Source organism: Tympanuchus pallidicinctus, unplaced genomic scaffold (genome assembly GCF_026119805.1).
Source record: "Tympanuchus pallidicinctus isolate F22 unplaced genomic scaffold, pur_lepc_1.0 scaffold25, whole genome shotgun sequence".
NCBI lineage: Eukaryota > Metazoa > Chordata > Aves > Galliformes > Phasianidae > Tympanuchus > Tympanuchus pallidicinctus.
Window position 1 is genome coordinate 6623480 of NW_026294742.1, and position 18932 is coordinate 6642411.

The 18932-nt window shown below is 41.0% G+C and overlaps 1 protein-coding gene across 1 annotated transcript in view; it reads right to left on the minus strand.

Annotated features, from left to right (window-relative positions):
- SPOCK1 (SPARC (osteonectin), cwcv and kazal like domains proteoglycan 1) overlaps positions 1–18352 on the minus strand; it is a 255975-nt gene extending 237623 nt beyond the window's left edge. Inside the window, 3 exon segments of the mRNA XM_052689620.1 lie at positions 17316–17483; positions 17793–18106; positions 18109–18352. Coding sequence (XP_052545580.1) covers positions 17316–17483; positions 17793–18106; positions 18109–18337 — 711 coding nt within the window. The 5' untranslated portion in view covers positions 18338–18352.
- Between the last annotated feature and the right edge of the window lie 580 nt (positions 18353–18932).

The following is an 18932-nucleotide window of genomic DNA, read 5'->3' on the forward strand; positions in this document are numbered from 1 at the left end:
AGTAACAGCTCAATGGGAAGGCAGCAGTCACAGCAGCAGGGCACACATTAAATAAGAGTTGTGCCACTGAACAACTGCTATAGAACAATTTGGATAATGCTCATTTTCTGACTGGAAATTGTCTTTGTGTTTCTACACTTACAAACTGACTTAAGGCTACTGCTTTATAGAGCAAGAGGCTGAAAACATTGAAGAAAAATAGGCTTCTTTTCATTATTTTCTTGTCTTCAAAAGGAAAGAGGCTTTAAGTTAACGACTAAGGTTCAACGTTTTGATGGAAAAATCATGACTAAACAGAAATTTGAAATTCTGGTCCCAGAGGAGTCAGTCAATCTTAAAAACAGCTATTCAAAAACTAAAATATCCAACATCTACAGCTGGCTGAAAGTTGGAAACTTACAGAGGTTTGAGTTCAAGAACAGGAATTTGATTTGATTTTGATAAGCAACACAGGCAAGAGAGCCACATGTCAGAAATAGAAGTATTCAACCATGAAGCAAGAACAAAGGCAACTATTAAGAATGGTTTAGTTTTGTTTAAGGTGAAAGCTTAAAAGGACCAAGATGTCAAAAGTCTCCTTGAAAATAATAGCTAATCTCTCCCAGTGCCTAATATTTCAGTCCTGCCAGCACTCGGAATTCAACAACACAGAAATGGAAAAGAAAATGCAGTCACCTTGTCATTCTGAAATGGTCCTATAATGAAGGCCATTGAGGTGGGTTCATGAAGTAGTATCAAGCCCACTCAAACGGAAGACAATCTCAGTTTTAAGAAAATTTAAAATCCAAAATAAAACCGATCTCACAAAATATATCCTGTGAATTTTTGTAACCCACAAAGCAAAACACACCAGCACGATCCAGAATGTCCTGTAACAGTCATTTACTCAGAAATGTCAGCAGTTTACACCACTTATTTTTAGGTCTGCCTGCAACCTTACAGGTTCACACTGCGATTTTGTCAGATGCTGAGCCTTATAGGGTCAGTCTGGGTTAACTCTTGTGTGTAAGACCAGCTGCTACGTTTCAACCTGCAGACAGCAGCACTTCAAAGGTAGGTAAAGTGTGTCATGATTTCAAGAAGTCTTAGAAAGCAAAGCAGTCACTGGAGGATTTTCCAAAACATTTTTGTAGGACAAACATCTGTTTTTTGGTAATTTATCTATATTTTATGGCAGAAAACACAAGTTTTCTGATACAAACAAAATCCTACTGCAAGGACTGAATGACAAAATTACATTAAAATTAGTAGTTTTTCCACTGAAAACAGCTTTTCAAATTTCCAGTTGTGCAACTACATCTCAAATGTCAACCAGCAGATAAATAAATGTATCACTAAATGTGAATCCTGCCAACATCTATGAAAATTCCAGCACAAGAACAGTAAGAAAAATTAACAAAAATATAACTGAATAGGAAGAGAACTCATTTTTCTTTTACTTCACAGTGGGAGGAGCACAGTTGCTTGCTTGAACAGCTTACTGGGATCTACAAAAAGTCTCTTGGTTGCATTGGGTCTGAGCACAAATAGAAAAACAAGCACACAAAAGGTACAGGTTACAGGGTGGTTAATAGCTCAAGAGCAAGGACCTCAGCTGATTTTCTTGGAAAAAAAGAAGAATTTATATGCCTCACACTGAACTTTGCCAGGCTCTCAGGGAAGCTGTTTCAATGGGTAAGAGATCAGGTAAATAGGAACCATGATTTTCCAGGAAGAAGATAAGAGAACCTGGAAGAAGGTTTATTATGAATCTTTGGAACACAATGAAGTGCTATCTTCAATCTGAACATGATTAAGCTTTATCAGTGCAAGCACTTGCTTCATTATAAACAGCAATTTGTATAAAACTTCAGGCATGGTACTGAAGACATAACACACCAACATTGCCCACTTAGCACTTGTGGCTACAGAAGTCGGCCTGCATAATATTGTAGAGGTTCTGTCATCTTAAGGCAGTGGCATACCCCCTTCAGGTATGAAGGTGACCCTGTGGTGGATAGTGCAGGAATATACACCAGCTATCAGGGACCCACACTCAAGATCAAAATCAGACTGACCACAACACCGTAACTTTGGATGAAGGAAGTCCATGGGCTGTGATTTACTGGTTAGCAATATTTGGAAGCAAAGTTTCAGGGGACTTGGATAAGGAAAGAAGATAGGAAAGATAACTATGACAAGGGAGGTGAGAAGGATTAGCACTGACAAACTGCAGGAAAAAAGAAAGACAACTGTGATGACAGAGTGAAGAAAAACAGTAAACAGAATGAGAATTAGGAATGCAAAGTCAACCAGGAGACCGGGTAGAGATGCAGATTCTGTATTCCAGAGTCAGCTGCTACCATACAAAGACAAAGCAACAGAGAATAAGAAAGGAGATGGAGAAGGGTAAGGAAAAACAGCTGTATTGAAAGTCAGACATTAGCACTCCGCATGAGAATGTGGACCATACTTAGAATCTCCATGCAAGAACGAATGACTTCAGGCAACAGAGAACTTGTGCAAGTCCTGACATTTTGAGGGAAGGACCACCTGGATAGCTGCACACCCTCAAAGAGTTCACACAAGTGCATGAAAAAGACTTTTAGGATGACATCCTCTGAGGTAAAACATTCCTGCAATGTTTGTTGGGTTTTTTGTTTGTTTGTTTTTTTCCTCAGAAGTAAAGGTTGTAGCCATGAGAATACTGGCTTTGTCATTCTCCATGTGAAAGAAGGCAAAAAGGAACTCCTCCCTCACTGGACAAGTGAGACAAAAATAAAAATGCTCCCAAGCGAGTGACAGCTTTTTAGCTCATCTTTACATCTAACAATGACAGTTGTTTGCATGACTCAGATGGATGATTCAACCAATGCTGTCTCACAGCTCACTCCAGAAAGAAAAGTGGGGGTAGGGAAGGAGAGAAGACATTTATTTTTAAATATGCCTGCTAACAACCTTTTTAGGAGAAATCCTTTAGAATTCTTTTTTCCCTTGAGAACTGAGATCCTCCTTAAAGTCGACTTCAGAGAATGCACCAAGTCTAAAGGAGCAAAAAGGACATTCTTGGAAGACATTGTGTGGCAATGCTTGGTCAAGTCTTACCCAAGAGACAGAAATCAAGCACTGTCTAGTGATTTATTAATTATTAGAGAAGCTAAGCTCTCATCTCTTCCTATCCAGCAGCCATTATATCTTTACAGGCTGTTCAAATTAGTGAAGAGACCAGCTGGACAAGTGGACAATTCACATCAACAGCCTGCAGACATCTTATGTATCCTCTTTTCATCCCTAATGAATTCAGATCCTGTAATCGAAGATGCTTTGATTCCACTAAGACTTCCTTACCTAAGGCATGCACCGGATTTATTATGAATTAAATCTCAGGAAACACACCATCTACCCTTGTGTAAGTCAATGAATATTTAAAGACCATATATTTCAAATAACATCAGTAAGGTGTTTTAGCATTTCCAAAGGGAGAAAATGTAACCTGAAGGATAAGCCCTACTAGCAGCAGCCCTCTCAGAAATACTAGCTTAACCTTGCACAGAGCAGGAAGGTATCCTATTTGTCTTTCCAGAAACACTTAGCTTAAGTATGAAATGGTCACCAAATTGAGTACAAGGCAGAGAACTGGTCACCAGAAATAAAACAAAGATCCCTTCCAATTAGATCAAGAAAATTAGGATTATTCCCCCAGAGCAGCTATGCTACACAACCGCAACAAGCAGAAATTCCAATGCTCTTCCGGGATACAACTGTCAGAAATGCCAAATGATTTAGTGGCCTATCCCACTCATGTGCAATCATATCCAGGCCAAGTACCAACACTCTCTCAAGCATCAACCCAGGAGCGCTGCCAATTGTATAGGGATGAAAGCAGCATCAGCTGGATACTCTTTTTAATACTGGCTGGTAGTTTGCCATTTCTTTTATTAAGCAAGGCTGTCCAAGATTTTTAGTCTGACATTTGCTTATTGGTTTTATTATCCAAATTACAGTGATAGCTCCCATGGCTTCACTTTTGGGAACTTCCTATGAATTTTTGAAACACTAAGATGTGTCTATAGAAAACAGCCTATTTCTTGTATTCAGTAAGGTTAAGATCCAGACTTTAGAGACTACAAACCCTTGTATTTCACTCTGCTATTTCCAAAAGCCATTTAATTCAAATGATGAGGCTGACACGAAGAGCTACTTCGTACCTTCCCAGCTTTTCCCTTTCGCACACTGCATGCCCTTAACTGAGCACAGAATTGAAATCACTGCCAGATTCACATGGAGTTATGAACTAGAAGACAGGTAAAAGCCAAGACAGTTGATGTATTCTATGCAGGTATATGAAGAACAACACTACCAATCTCCTACACACGCTGTATGTGTATAGGTCCAGTAAAAACAATTCTGCTCAGAAATGGTAAACAGGCAAAGGGCTTGTGCTGCTGCTGACACATAATGAAGAAGGGAGGAGAGTGCTATATGATCACAGCAGGGTGTAAATGCTGCATGATTTAAGTTGAACCATACATTTGCCTTACCAGAAAGCTCAGGAAGATAGACATACCTCCAAATCAGGAATCTGACCTATAAACAGTGTTTTAGAACAAAGTGGTCAACAATTCTCATTTCCCCTTCCCCCAGAAGGGAACACTTTCCATGTAGTAAACGTCTTGCTTTATAAAATTGCTTTTGTTTTCCCTCCTGTCATTCCCCTAAAGTGCTAGCAATGAGCTGTTTACTCCCTGACTTCAGATTTCATATGGCTTTCTATAACATCATGCCAGGCATATTTTTCACGTTCTGCTCCTGTAGAAAATAACTTAATGATACTTTTAAAAAGAACAAGTCGAGTTTCCAACCCTTTGTAGCTTCTTGTGGTATGTCTCCTATGCTACCTCAAAGCACTTGTAGCCAGTCAATAAACAGTCCTAGATACTACTCTGCTGGGACACTCAGGATGTCTTCATTTCTTCCTTATTGCTTACAATCACATCAATGCAAGTTACAGCCTAACCTGAAAGGAACGATCCTGCAACTCAGCAGGTAACAGTAAACTCTGTCATTACAGGGAATGCCATATAATTCTTCAGCCTTTCAAGACAGTCGAAGCTGCGAGTAGCACAGCTGCTGCAGCATCGGATCCTGGGTGATAAATCTTGTTATTCCATACTTTCAGCAATTAAGAAACATCTACCTCTGAAGCCAAGAACTTGTGACAGAAGCTACTGCAGAAAGTGGCCTACAGGCTCTAATAGAATATAGTTTTCTGCCAGCTCTCCCCAGGCATGCTCTCTCTTAGAGAAAGCCATCTCCTCTGATATTGCAAGGCTGACACAAGGCAGATGTACAGTTAAGTGAAATTGGGAAAGAAACCAGGTGAGGAGAAGCTTACTATTAAGCACTTGTTATAGTGAAGAAAGAGAAGAGAAAAACCAAGGTATTGCAGTTGCTCAGAGCTGCCGCCGTGATGCATAAAAACAAAATAACAAAAAAAACCAGATAAAACATTAAAGAATTAAATAACTCATCAATTAAACTGAATAAGAAAAAACAGTTCAATGAAGAAAACAAAGAAACTGGACAGTGTACCCACAGAGAAGTTAGATGGCAAACACATGAAAACCTGAGCTTTCATACTGGAAACATCCCAGGTCAGTTTTACACAAAAACTGGAGATAACAAAGGTTTGTAGGCAGGTGCAAAGCTATCTACTTATTCCATGAAACACTCACTGTGAGAAGATACAGGGAGCTTATGATGGAATAAGAAAATACAGTACACAACACATTGAAATTTATAGCTCAGAATATGGAGAAAAACGCAAGCTATCAAACATCATTTCACTGGATGTTACAGATACTGCCTAAAGTACACAGCACACTTTTAGAGGTAATAGCAATTCCAAACAGAGGAAATGGCACGACTGTTTTCACAGAAGTATTTTATGTCCACATCCATACAGTCTGCAGGTATAAAGAATGATATAAAATAGTTTCAGAGACAAAGAGACTGCCCAATTCACCATGACTATTCAGGTAAATTCAGGTCATCTCACAGAGACAAACATTTTAACATTAACAGGGCTTCATTTATCCTTAAAAAAAGGTTTGATCCAAGTTGGCTGGTTGCAATAATCCATTCAGTACCTCTGGGATAGAGAAATACCATGTTTTTACCTCATTGATGAAAAATATATTTACAGTATTTTCCTCTAGCAGCCTTCTGTTGTTCCCCTTGCTCTTGCTCTCCTGAAAATCAACTGTATTTAACTTCTGAATTTGGAGAACCATATCACTTAGGTAATCAATCAGTTTTTACATCTGAGATCTCATCATTCTGAGCTTTACCTCATATAAATCTCAGAGATTGTGCCTGCAGGTCTGCTACTGCTTTCTAAAAAGATTACATGAACCAAAAGAAATCACTTTCCTTTGCCCTCTGGCTTTCAATGTGAAACAAGTGCCATGGTGAAATGCTGACAATATCTTCTCGTGTTTTCCAGCTTTGAAAAACTGCAGCACAACTCTGGAGTTGAAAGTACACAAGCAAAATATAAGAAGTTTTTATTATAATAAGCTACTTCCCAACATTTTGGCAGATGACGTAATTGTAGTCTTCTGCATGGAAATGAGGACAGAAAAATAAATCTTACAGACAATTCATTCTGTTTGCTCCATATATGAAGACATGAACAACAATTCATTTATGCAGAACAATAGAAGCTTGAAAATCATCCTCATACCGTATGAGAAATTAGCATTCAGGAGATGTTTGAATTGTCCTGCTTTATAGAGGTCCTACACACACTGAACTTCACCAGCTGTTAAAGACTTCCTTTTTTACTCTCAGCAGGGCTGCATTAAGCACCATCCGAGGGAACAGAGCAACTGCTTTCAAATGAACTTGCAGCAATGCATGATCGTTCATTTAGTGGATGTTCTGTTTTAAACCAAGATTCTGCCATCTGTTCCTGAGTTAATTACGAATGCTACAGATATCCACAAACACACTGCAAGGAAAACATGCGTTAAAGCACACGTATCCCTGCCACAACGCATCTTTGTTGTTTATCACATTTAAACCAATACCACTTACCACACAAGTCTCACAACAGGAAGACCACAGAAGCAGATGTTTACAGCTTCTCATCTGACAATAAGCCTACCATGGTTTCTTGGAGTCCAAAATGTTTTATGTATACTCAGCAAGAGAATCATCACAACCATGCCCAGAATCACATACACTTCTTCAGTAGAGGTTGCCAGAAGCTCACAAGGACTCTTGCTACCCAGGTGTGGGCCATCAGCAGCTAACAGCTTGCAGTTGTATCCTCTCCAAATCCCTTCCTATTCTTCTTTCCATCCAACCTCAGCAATATGATCAACTTGGAATCCTCTCTAATGAAGAAGGGCACATTTCACCATATCTACCTTCTTCCCATTTCATCTGTGTAACTCCATTACGTAGAGTCACACACAGACACATGGCGTGTTCTTTGCTTCCTCTTTCACCAAGTATTTTCTGTGATGACAGATCTCAGATCTAAACCAGATCATTCTAGCTATGACTTCTCACCTAATACAGCATGCCTCCATCTCAGTATCTGAAAACAAACCATTAAGCATTTTGTTATAGCTGACTTGCTTTGTTACATAAGTACTTTTATGAATAATTGAACTAGTAAATCTGTGGCTACGGATGTGAATTACTCTACGTATCTTTATGAACAAATCTCTTTGGTGTACCAGTTCTCTTCACCTGCCACAACTGCTGTTGAGAGTTACTGACAGTTGTGCACTATTTTTCCAGTTCATATTTATTCTAATTAAATGTCACAGTTCCTTTCAGGATGTTGTTAGACTCAGTGAACCATAAACACAAGTATGAATCTCCAGATTAAGGAATATTCTAGGCAATTCTAAATTTAAATTACTAATTACCCCGTGTCTATAATGGCCTGAAAGAAGAAGAGTTCCTTCTATAATGGGAAGCAGTTTCTTTTTTTAGCAAGATGAAGCAAGTTCTAAAAAGATGAGTAGATCGAAGCTTACTAAGTTTTGCCAGATGCAGTTTGATATTATGATAAAGCAAGATTCAGGAAATCTGCTTAGCATTTTTATCTTTTAATTGAAAATACTTAGTCCTCCTTCAATATGATATTAAGGCTGTACTTATCTAGTATTTAAAGACAAAACATTAGTCAAACATCAGGAAGGTTGGCTAGTCTTGCTTCACATAGGAAATATGGATGAAGTTTCTCCCTGATATACCAAGTGAAGCTCCTGTTAGCAAACAAGAAATTAATTTAACCCACAAAACACTGCTGTCAGATGCTGGCACGTATGCCCAAAGGACACTGCCGAGCTCCATATCTCTGTATTCAAGCATAGTATTCAGATCAGTAAAAGAGCACTGTTAGGTTGCGTTTTGTTGTTAGATCCAGCATTAGGTTGCTGGATAACTCTGAAACAAGTTTTATCCTCTGCTTCCACATCAGTTTAATCTAGATCTACAACTCGGTATGCATGACCAAGTCAAAAAATTGCTTTGGGAATCTGGGTGGGAAAGAATGCCACAAAAGAGCAGATTAACAGAACATCAGGAATTGGCTTCTCCACAGACACTGTGGAGTAACAGGGTTCTTCCAGGAACTGGAACTGCCCAAAGCACAGCAGTCTTGGATGAAATTATATCTCAGAACAATTTATTTAATTTACTACTGTACATTTGTAGGTACAGTTAAGTTTTCAGCTACAGAAATTATTAATGTGCATCCCTGCATCCCCTGCAATAAGATGGAGAGGGAACACACTGGAGCAATATGGAAAAGCAATTCTTTTTTGTACCAGTGCAGGGAAGGTCAGTGGAAATATTTTCCAACTGATGTTTTTTGGGATGACAAGAAGAAAATGCGAAGCAGTCGTAGCAGCTATGGGGAGTGAAAATATATAAAGAAGCGGAATCACTGTCACTGCATTTCTGAAGCACCTAAAATTCATTTCTACTGATACTTAACAATCACCATCTAATTCTACCACAGATCTCGACATCCCTAGCACAAATACAAACACCACTCTGAAAACAATTTTCTCCACTCTTTCCTTTGAGAAAGTAGCTCGGCCTCCTCCTGCTACAGCCTCTTGTCGGAGCACTGCAATAATCATTTTCAGCATCCATGGGGGAGAAGTTAAAGCATCTCCTTGCTCCTGCCTGCCCACTCACTCCCAGACCCACAGACTGCAGCTGCCTCTATTGCTTTGATCTTCTGTTCATATTAAAGTTGCCCAAGCATTACAACAAGAAGAGAAAGGCATAAAGGATGGTATAAAAGAATAGGAGACAGAGCTGAGATAGATATCTGAATAGCCAAGGAAACTCAAGCACAGAAAGGCGAGGACTGTTCTCCAAGCTAGAAAGTACTTAAAACTATTAGTGGGATATTCTGTGAAATTTCAGATTAAACTGTGTACATATACAGACAAATTTCCCAATTGGACAGTTACAAAATAACCTGCATAAACAGACAAGAATCACTGTCTCTATCAATTCCAGTGTTTGCCAGAATCCAGTGGTATGCCATGATACATGGAAACTTTTCTTGAAAGCCAGCCTGATATAGTTACTTCAACCACAGTTTTTTTTACCAAGTATTTTTCTATCTGCCTATGAGAAAGCAATCAGCAAAGTAGATTTATGACATTAAGTTTATTAAGAGGACAGCCAAAATCACAATTAATTGAAGCCCCCTTGTATCTATTTAATGAGAATGATTTTCCGTTACCCTGGATTACAAACCAAGCTGTAGAAGTGACAGATAAAGACCATCCTGGTTCCTGCCAAAGCCTCTCTGCAGTAGCTTAGCAATTACTTATCTGTAAACTTTATTTTGAATCATATCTTCGCCTTGAAACTCATTAAGCATTAGACATCCAGTCCAAATGTATAATTCAATTTTAGCTGCCAACCTGCAGGAGCTAATCCACAAATGATAACACCACAGGTGTTAATCTACCTGATGATAGATTATTCAAAGCTAAGGGTTGATATCTTTGCTGCAAAAAAAGTCCCGCATAAAGCTGACACAAAGTGGTGCAGATACAGAAATTCACATTGGAGACAGCAGCATCACCTCAACTTAGCTGAGTCAACTCCACTTTCTTGTTTTGGGATTGGCCAGATGTGCCTTTTGTAGACTGGAGATGTTTGATTTTCGGATTGAAGCATCTCCCTGGAACAACGAAGCTATCTATGCTGTCATAAAAATATACAACTTTCAGCCTTCTCCAATTCCACAGTGCCCTCCAAATGCAAAAAATACCTATTTAAATTGGTCTTTCATGTATAGTACTTTGTCTAAGAAAACAGGAAGAGAAGGAATACAGCAGTTAAACTCAGACCTTGCTGAAGTCAATGACAGCCTGGTCATCAGTATCAAAAGAACCTCACTGCAGATCTTTTGGATTAATTTCATTTTTGGTTACACAGAGAAATACATAATTGAACAGCCTTTGAATAAACACATTACGAAAGAAAAAACTAGTTCTCATACTTCAGATGTGGTATTTGACAGAAAGCAGTAAAATTCCAGAATGATTACTCTAAAAATTGGTAGAAGATAGCAGTGCAAGCTTCAAACACACAGGATTTTGTTGCAGGAATATGATTTGTTGCTGCAGTCCACAGCAACTATGTGAGTTATAACTTGAAATGCAGAAACTAACATCATAGTTTTCCACTGATCTGTTGAGCTTCAGAGTTGCAGGTCATTCCTAGGCAAGGTGGATACATGTCAAGTCATCATAAAGAAGTAGGCTCTCTGTACCTCCCAAGTTAATTATTCTGACATAAATGCCATTATTATTCCCCTTCCCACTGCAGAAGGAAAGTGTCAAGTCTGAGACATGCATTATCACTAAGCATATGTTCTGCTCACAAAGAAGCAAAATTGCTTCTGACAGGTTCTTAGCGATACCAGGCAAAGTATTTGCAGGTAGGCCAACAGTCATATACAGAAAGAAGAGTTGTACTCACCCCAGCGGTGAAGGGGCTCTCTGCCTACACTGCACTCCCTTCTCAGGAAGCAGCCCAGGTCCTAGGGATGCTCTCCCTGCTGTGGCTGACCCATGTATGAGCCCACCCTGGGTCCACCCTTCAGGTGGCTTGCAGAGCACCGGTACAAACAATTTGCCTGTGCCCCCTGGGCCAGCTGCACCCCTACACCAGGTGCTCAATCATCGGTTCAAGGCCCGACCTAACAGCTCCCCCACAGCATGTCTGGGCTGTTTGTAAGAAGCCAATAGTGAATTACATTTGCACAAACCTGCTCCCACATTCTGCTACTCTTTTAAACTTCATGCAGCTTTGGCAGATGCATCTCAGCTGTACTTTGCAATTACATTTATATTCCAGCCTTGTCTCTCTGTTGAATAAGGATTGCCCTAAGAGAGAAAGTATGCTAGTGCCTGAGTGAACTTGTAAATCACTTTTCAACTCTATTGTGTTTCAGTCCAGATCCACCAGAATCCAGGCACACAGCCCTCACCTTCCATTAAATCTCAAGGTGGTCATGGAATGATAATCTCCTAGGAAGCACGTCTGAGGTGCCTGTGTCCTGCTACATTACCCAGCCACTTTACTGTCAGGATGCATTCATTAATTAGGTATTCTTTAAATGTACTGTAACCCTCCCTTATGACTGTCTTACCATGTAACTTGCAGGGCCTGAATGGTTTCACCAGGAATAAATTTATCAATCACTAATATCACAAGAAAAAATCTGTCATTACATTTGAGATGAAGAAAACAGAAAATGCAATTGTGTAGTAATAAATTGTGGGTGCGACAGTACTTTATTTACCCTGTAGACCTAAACATCAAAGAAGAAAATGCCATCCCAAATTAAGTAGCTTCCCCTTAGCATTGACTGTACTGGATGTTATCTTGGAACAGGTCCTTGGTAGTGAGATCACATTGAAAGCATGAACCTGTCATGAAAGAGACAACATGAATAAGCCAGACTACACCAAAAGTCCCACGGGATCTGATGCTTAAGTATCTGAGATGGAGTTCTACCAGACTGAAAACTACAGTAGACAGGGAGAAAGACAACCATCTTCAAGGGGATTTAATCTGAACAAAGAGGTGGAAACTAAAAGGCGTCTGGAGTTCTAAAATACAAAAAATCCAAGTTCTTTTATTACAACTGATTGTATCATCATCTGTTTTGTTAACATACAGCTCCGTTTTGAAACAGAACTCACTGATTTTAGAACCATAGACCTGAGTGGATTAATGTCCTTTTATCCTAAAATCAAGAATGAAGTTATTTTTGTTAGCAATTTTCTACTTCTCTATCTCAACTTTGTACAAAGTAGTTTTTGGTATCCCTCTCTGAAAGCACTTTCTGAAGCAAATCTACCCTTGCAGAATTGGCTTTGCAATGTATACCATCTTTTCCTAAGAGACTTAAAGCCATTTGACTCACCAACTTTGTAAAAATTTGTCTCTCTTCAATTTCACTGATCAGTAGTGCTCCCAATATTCCTAATTGAAGTATTCTCTCCTATGCTTTGTATAATTTTATTTCTTCGTCGGAACCAAAAATCTTTCATTGTGTGCATTTTTACAATACATTTCCTCTCTTCAGAGGAGCACTACTTTTGTTACTTAGAATAACTCTGAAAATCAATAAAAGCACACAGATTTTCCCTCTCACCTATTTCAAGCTAAGCTGCCAAGACCCAGAATAAATTCATTTTAGCTCTCAGTTCCATGACCTTCTGCTTTGTACTTTAAAATTTCGTTTCTGTTACTTGAGTTCTCAAGGTCTTCAAGTTCTACCTGCTTGATATTCCAATCCTTCTCCACATTGGCTAGGCTTTCCAGCTCTGCTATCAAGTTTCACTACCACACACTCCAAATCATGGGCGAAACAAATGAAAGGGGTTAAGTGGAACAAGAAGAAAAGCAGGTGCAGAAACAGGAAGAAGCCAAAACAAAGCCCCTGAATCCATCGTGGCCAATGGTGGAGCAATGTATCCCCCTCCGTTCCTGGCCCTGTATTTTCTTTACCACCTCACACTGCACCTCTGCACAGGTGTGAGGATGAACTCGATCGGCTCAGAGAGGAGTTGTACATGAATAAAGGCCAAAATCGTTTCTTCATCAAACTGTACCAAGGGCTGATGGTCTATGTGAACAGAAACCTAATACATAACCTGATCTCTTACATATAACTGCTCATAGTTATATGCAACTATTTACCTACAATTAATTTGTGAAATTCTATCTATATATACATTTCCCATCTTGTTTATTAGGCAAGTATAGCTTGAAAACACCTCAGGACATATGATGCACGGGAGCATCAACATGACAGCTTGAACTGAAACTGCAAGCAGTAAAATTCAGAGAAATGGCTCAGTTAATGCTCAGACATGGTCTGGCAACCTTTCATACATAAACATGCACTGAAACCAGTTTGTGTCAGTATTCTTCGTTTTCATTCTCATAGAAATTCCTCATACTGTTTGTATTACATCCTCTAAGTTCTTTTAACTTTTTTTCTTTTCCACTTTCGCAGTTTAATCTATAGCTAGTTGAACTTATTACCTCTTTTATGTAAGCATTAATAACGTAACAGACATAAGTCCAAGCAGAATTAACAGAATTAGTGTGTTCCCATAATCTTTGATGTAGACAGGTCTAACACTACAAGGGCTTTTATTTTGTGCCAAGCCTCTATGAACACAATGAGACTTTGCAGCTTACAATAACATGTATGGCTATCCACATAATGAGTGCTTTCTGAGACTTTAAGGATTCACTTCATATTCAGGTGCTAAATGTGCACTCAGCTCCTCTTAAACCAACCAACCTCTCTTGACAGATTTGACTGAATGACGGAGGCCTTAACATTTGTTTTCATAAATATCATCAATATCAAAAGCCCACAACAGACTGGGAAAATGGGGTAGAAGACAGGAATATCAAGTTCAGACCATATTTAAAGCACATCAATATGTGAGACATCACACCACAGTCGATACTTGATGGCTGGACCATCTACAAGGTTTTCAAGAGCAAGTGCTTCACAACACATCCATCACATGGTCTTAAGTATTCATTAACAGGCTCTGCTTGTTTTAAAATTGAAGCAACTAAATATTGCACAATTTGTTGTCAGGCCACATGAAAAGATTATAATGTGAAGTTCTGGGTTTGTTTGTTTTTTAAAAGAGATCCCTTGTGGCCTTTTGAAAATGTTACAAAGCACGATTACATTATAAACTTCAGTCAGACTGATGAATTTAGCCTGATTATGTGAATATAACAGAGACTGAAACAGGCTTAAACTGCTGTCTTTTCACAGAAGAATAAGGACTGCAGGGCTGTTAGGTATAACTACGTGCCGTCTTTGCCCAACAGAAATACAAGCCCTACAGAAAACAAACCACAAACAAACTGTCTTCTCAAATCAGGCCTATCAGACCAATATGGTTGACCAACCAATTGATTTTTGAAAGGAGTCACTGAGAAAGATGAAGGAACCCCAGTTTAAAATCTTATATTCAGTTGTGTTCTGTATGTTAAGAGACCAGGTGGTAGTGCAACATTAACGCAGATTTACGTGCAACACAAACACGTGCATACTATAAACAACAAACTGCTTAAAGTGGCCACACCTACAGCAACCAAAGCTGAGCTGCATACACACAGCGTTCCTCTGACTGTGCACATGAACACAGTCATGCAGATATTTGTGCAACATCGTGTATACGATGTGACCGACAACTAGGAAAGCTACTAAAGGTAGTTATGATTGTTACTGCAACACTGCTTCTGCTGCTTTGTAGGGTAGGGCCAAAGCCCTCTGCTCCGTAGCAGCTGTTTTGTTTTGTTTTGCCAATAACTGAAAGATCACTTCCAGATTCTTGCACAAATCCCACACTAGAATTTCATCTAGTAATGATGCATAGTTACAGTTTGAGAATGAAGGGAGGGCAGGACAATAGTTTCCCTGCAATTCAACAATCATAAACAAAATGCTAATCTACAGCATACACAGAGGTTAATTCTGCCATGTGTCTTCTCACGAAGCAGTTTTCATGCAGTCTACCCCAAGATGTTTCAGCCATGAAGCAAGAACCAGATTTCTTCCAATAACATCTCTGCACTGCTGCAATAAGTGTGCTGTCATTACTACATCTTCCTGCTGGCAGAAACTGTACATATGTCTTCATCTCTGTGCACAGAAGCTCTCACAGAAGATTATGATACACCACAATTACTTCGGTTGAAAATATGTTATTAAAAGTTTAATTATGTATGCAAGCTTATATATTTTCTCTTTGAAAAAGCTTAGAGGATGATTAGCAGTCTCTATTAATTTGCCACATAAAATGTTTCACGGATAATCATACACAGTTATAACATGCTAGTTTTGAAGTAATTAAACAGAACCATTAAAACAGCTGAATAGAAAGTTATCTAAAATTTGCATGATTTTGTATTACTTGCTTCTGCTTGGCAGAGGACTGGTTTAACAGTTCTTCCTATGGGAGAGAACGCAGGCTTTACAGATTTCGTTTGTATTTTCAGATAGTCTTAAAATGCCTTTTTCAGTCGTGAAACCTTAAAACATGAAAGAGGTGATATTAATGAGTACAGAATCATAGAATGGCTTAAGTTGGAAGAGACCTTAATGATCACCCAGCTCCAAACCCCCTGCTGAGGACAGGGTTGCCAACTTCCTAAGAAGAGCAATCATGTCTGTGACAATCACACTGGAGGCTGGGGAAAGGAGATCTGAAGAGAAGTTGCAAGAACTCCAGATTTCTTTACATTTATTTATATAAGGCATAAAAGGAAACAAATCTTTAGGTTCAATGAATATAATTTAATACAAAGTCTCAGTCTGAAAGGAAACTGCTGAAAGATGTGAAGAGTCTCCTGCTATATTTTTGTCCCTAATTAAAAATATTTTTTAGATGAATTTGTACTTTGTTCTTTCAATCTGTGATTTTCAGATGGTGCTAAATTGGCACATCAAGTTGAACACAGAAATTAACATCCTCACCACTGCTGGCTTTTCCAGGAATCTATTATATGAGAACTTCAGTAGTACCAAGAGGTGAATGTCATCACAGTGACTGCAAGCAAACACGCATTCTGATCTGTTTGTGCTACATTGCTTTGCTACACTGAAATTCAGTATGATTTTTCAGACACAGAACAACAGAAAAATATAGAAAATAAGCTAAGCAAAAGCAGGCAACATTTAACAACTGAAGCTTCCTTTTTGCAATGTAAGGTACATTGTTAAGACTATGGAGAAAACTGCATAACAGCAAACTTTAACTTTGCAATATATTGGAAAGCACCTGAGCTTCCTAAAGGAGAATAAATAAATAGCAGACTACTGACACAGTGAACTTACAGAACAGCACCAGCAGAACTGCCAGCCACTCTTCCCTTTCCTACAATCACTCAGCAGCCACTGTACACAAATCCCATGCAGCCAAGAACATTTAACCCCAGTCTGCTCCTGACCGACAGCAACGTTTCCCCTACCCAGCCTTAGGAACACGGAGGGGCATTTCTGTGTGCATTCCAACAAAGCTTTTTCAACAGACAGACGACGAAAGCAAAAGGAGCTCCAAAAACGTTACATGCATCGCAGCGTTGCATTTTCCACTCTCTGCTCATTTGTGTGCAATACCCCGAGGTGTTCAAACTAGTGAAAGCTCCGTGTTAAGAAAGTGATACGTTTACCGCAGGTACATCTAGCAATGCATACTGAAGTTATGCTTATTCTCTAGGCTGATAAGCACTGAGTCAAAGCATCGCATCCTCCAAACATACACCACTGCCAAAATCTCCACGATCTGAATGGACAATAAAATATATTCTGACAAATCTGCGGGCAGAAAAAAAGACTAAAAACCAACAGCAACCTTCGGTGTTTACCACCTTGTGGCTCGAGCTGGTAAATATTCCCTTCTCACAGACACATTCTTTCCTCATTTACAGTTAACGAGCCCCTCAAGCAGCAGGCACTGAAACTTCTCACAAAGTTCCTCCTCGAAGGAGAGCCGAGAAGCGTTCTGTCTCCATAAGACTGACGTGGAGCCCCATGCACACCGAGATATGGGGTAACCAAGAATGCCAGCACCGCCTGCCCAGCTCCCAAACGGCTCCGAGCATCCTCAGCACACGCAGCAGCCCAAGCTACATCTCTCCTCCACTCACATCTTCTAAAAGCCAGCAGCCACACACTGAAGACGTACAAACGAAGCAAACACGAAGTATGCGCGAAACAAAGCCGTACTTACATCCCTGAATTTGTTCCAGTACTTGTCTTTATCGTACTGCGAAACGGTGCTCAGCCATTTGTCATTGTCCAGGAAATTGCCGTGATTGCTGCTCCCCGTGACGATCTCAGGGTGCCGGCTCTCCACTTGCAGGAAGCACCAGGCAGCGATGACCAGCATCCCCGACATCTGCAAGCAGAGGAGAGGAGCGGGGCGCTGCGGGGGCCACTTCCTCGAGCGGGGAAGTTTGAGGAGACCCGGATCCGGGCTTCGCTCCCCTCTCGTTTCTCGACAACTTCTGGCTGCGGAGATGGCAGCTCCGCTGAGACCCACCCAACCGCCCAGCCCTGAGGAGCAGCGGCGAGAGCGCAGACAGAACGCGTTACCCCGCGCCGGGCACGGGCGCCAACCAAGGGCAAAGAACGCGCTACCGAACCCCAGCAAAGCCTCCCGCAGCTCCGCGAACTTCGCACGCCGAGGCTGTGAAGGAGCTCCTACCTCCGCGCGCTGCTGTCGGACGGAGCTCCGCGCTCCGCCGCCGCCTCCTCTTCTTCGCGCGGCTGCCGCTGCTCGGGCGGCGGTCGGAGAGGCGGCGGGTGGGAGAACCGGCAGCCCCCGCCGGGCTCCGTCAGCGGCTGCGGGCGTGTGCGGGCGGATGCGTGCGCGGGGTCCGTGCCAGCAGCCGAGGTCTGGCGCCATCTGCGGGCCGAGCGGCGGCGGTGCGACCGGGAGGGCGGGGCGCTGAGGCGCCTCCCGCGTGCGTAACGCCGTGGTAACGGTCGCTGGTGCGAAGAGCCGCGGTCGGGTGGGGGGGGAGAATGAAAGCCCTTCCGCGCGCCCAGAAAGCGCGTGCCGGGTGTGCTGGCAGGGGAGCGGTGCTGCTGCTCGTCCTCAGGAGATCCAGGTCTCGTGAAGGAACTGCTGGGAGCACTGTGCCACAGCCGTGAAACCGACCTTAAAAACAAACCAAGTGCCCAGCAAACACCTGCTGCAAAAAGCCTTGGGTAGTACGTGGCAATGGCCTCGTAATGTCCAGAAGTCATGGCATGTCGAAGGCGGGTGGTCGCCCCAAACTTCTGAATTTCCCTCCCCTACAACACTGAGATTCCTGCTCCCGCAGCACGTGGAGAAGGCGGGCTCTGTGCCACCCGTTGCTGCCGTGTCCATCCCCAAAAGCCATGAGGAAGGCGCTCCTTGGCACCTGCTGCTGAGTCTTTCAAGGGATAGGAAGAACATATTTTATTGTCTTGGAAAAATATTGCTTTCTCTCCCCCAGGAAGCTGAAAATGGGGTTAATTCCACTTTTTCAAACGGTTTGGTTGGTTTGTGTTGTTTTGTTCTTTTTTTGTTTTTTAATAACACAAGAAAGGGTCAAGTTTATTAATCTTTTGCTGCTGTATCTGTGCAATGAACCCAGCGCACCGTTCTGGTCCTAGATTTGATTTTAAATACAGTTCCTAAATAACACGTAACCACAATAAAAGCCTCTGGGGCTGAAAAAAACAATGAAGGTTTATTAATTTTAACAGCAGAGAACAAGTCTAAACCCAGATAAGTACCCCACATTGCATTTTCCCCTCGATGCACACAGAATCTAATGAAAGCTACATGCCTGCAGGAGGTCAGAACATAACCCAA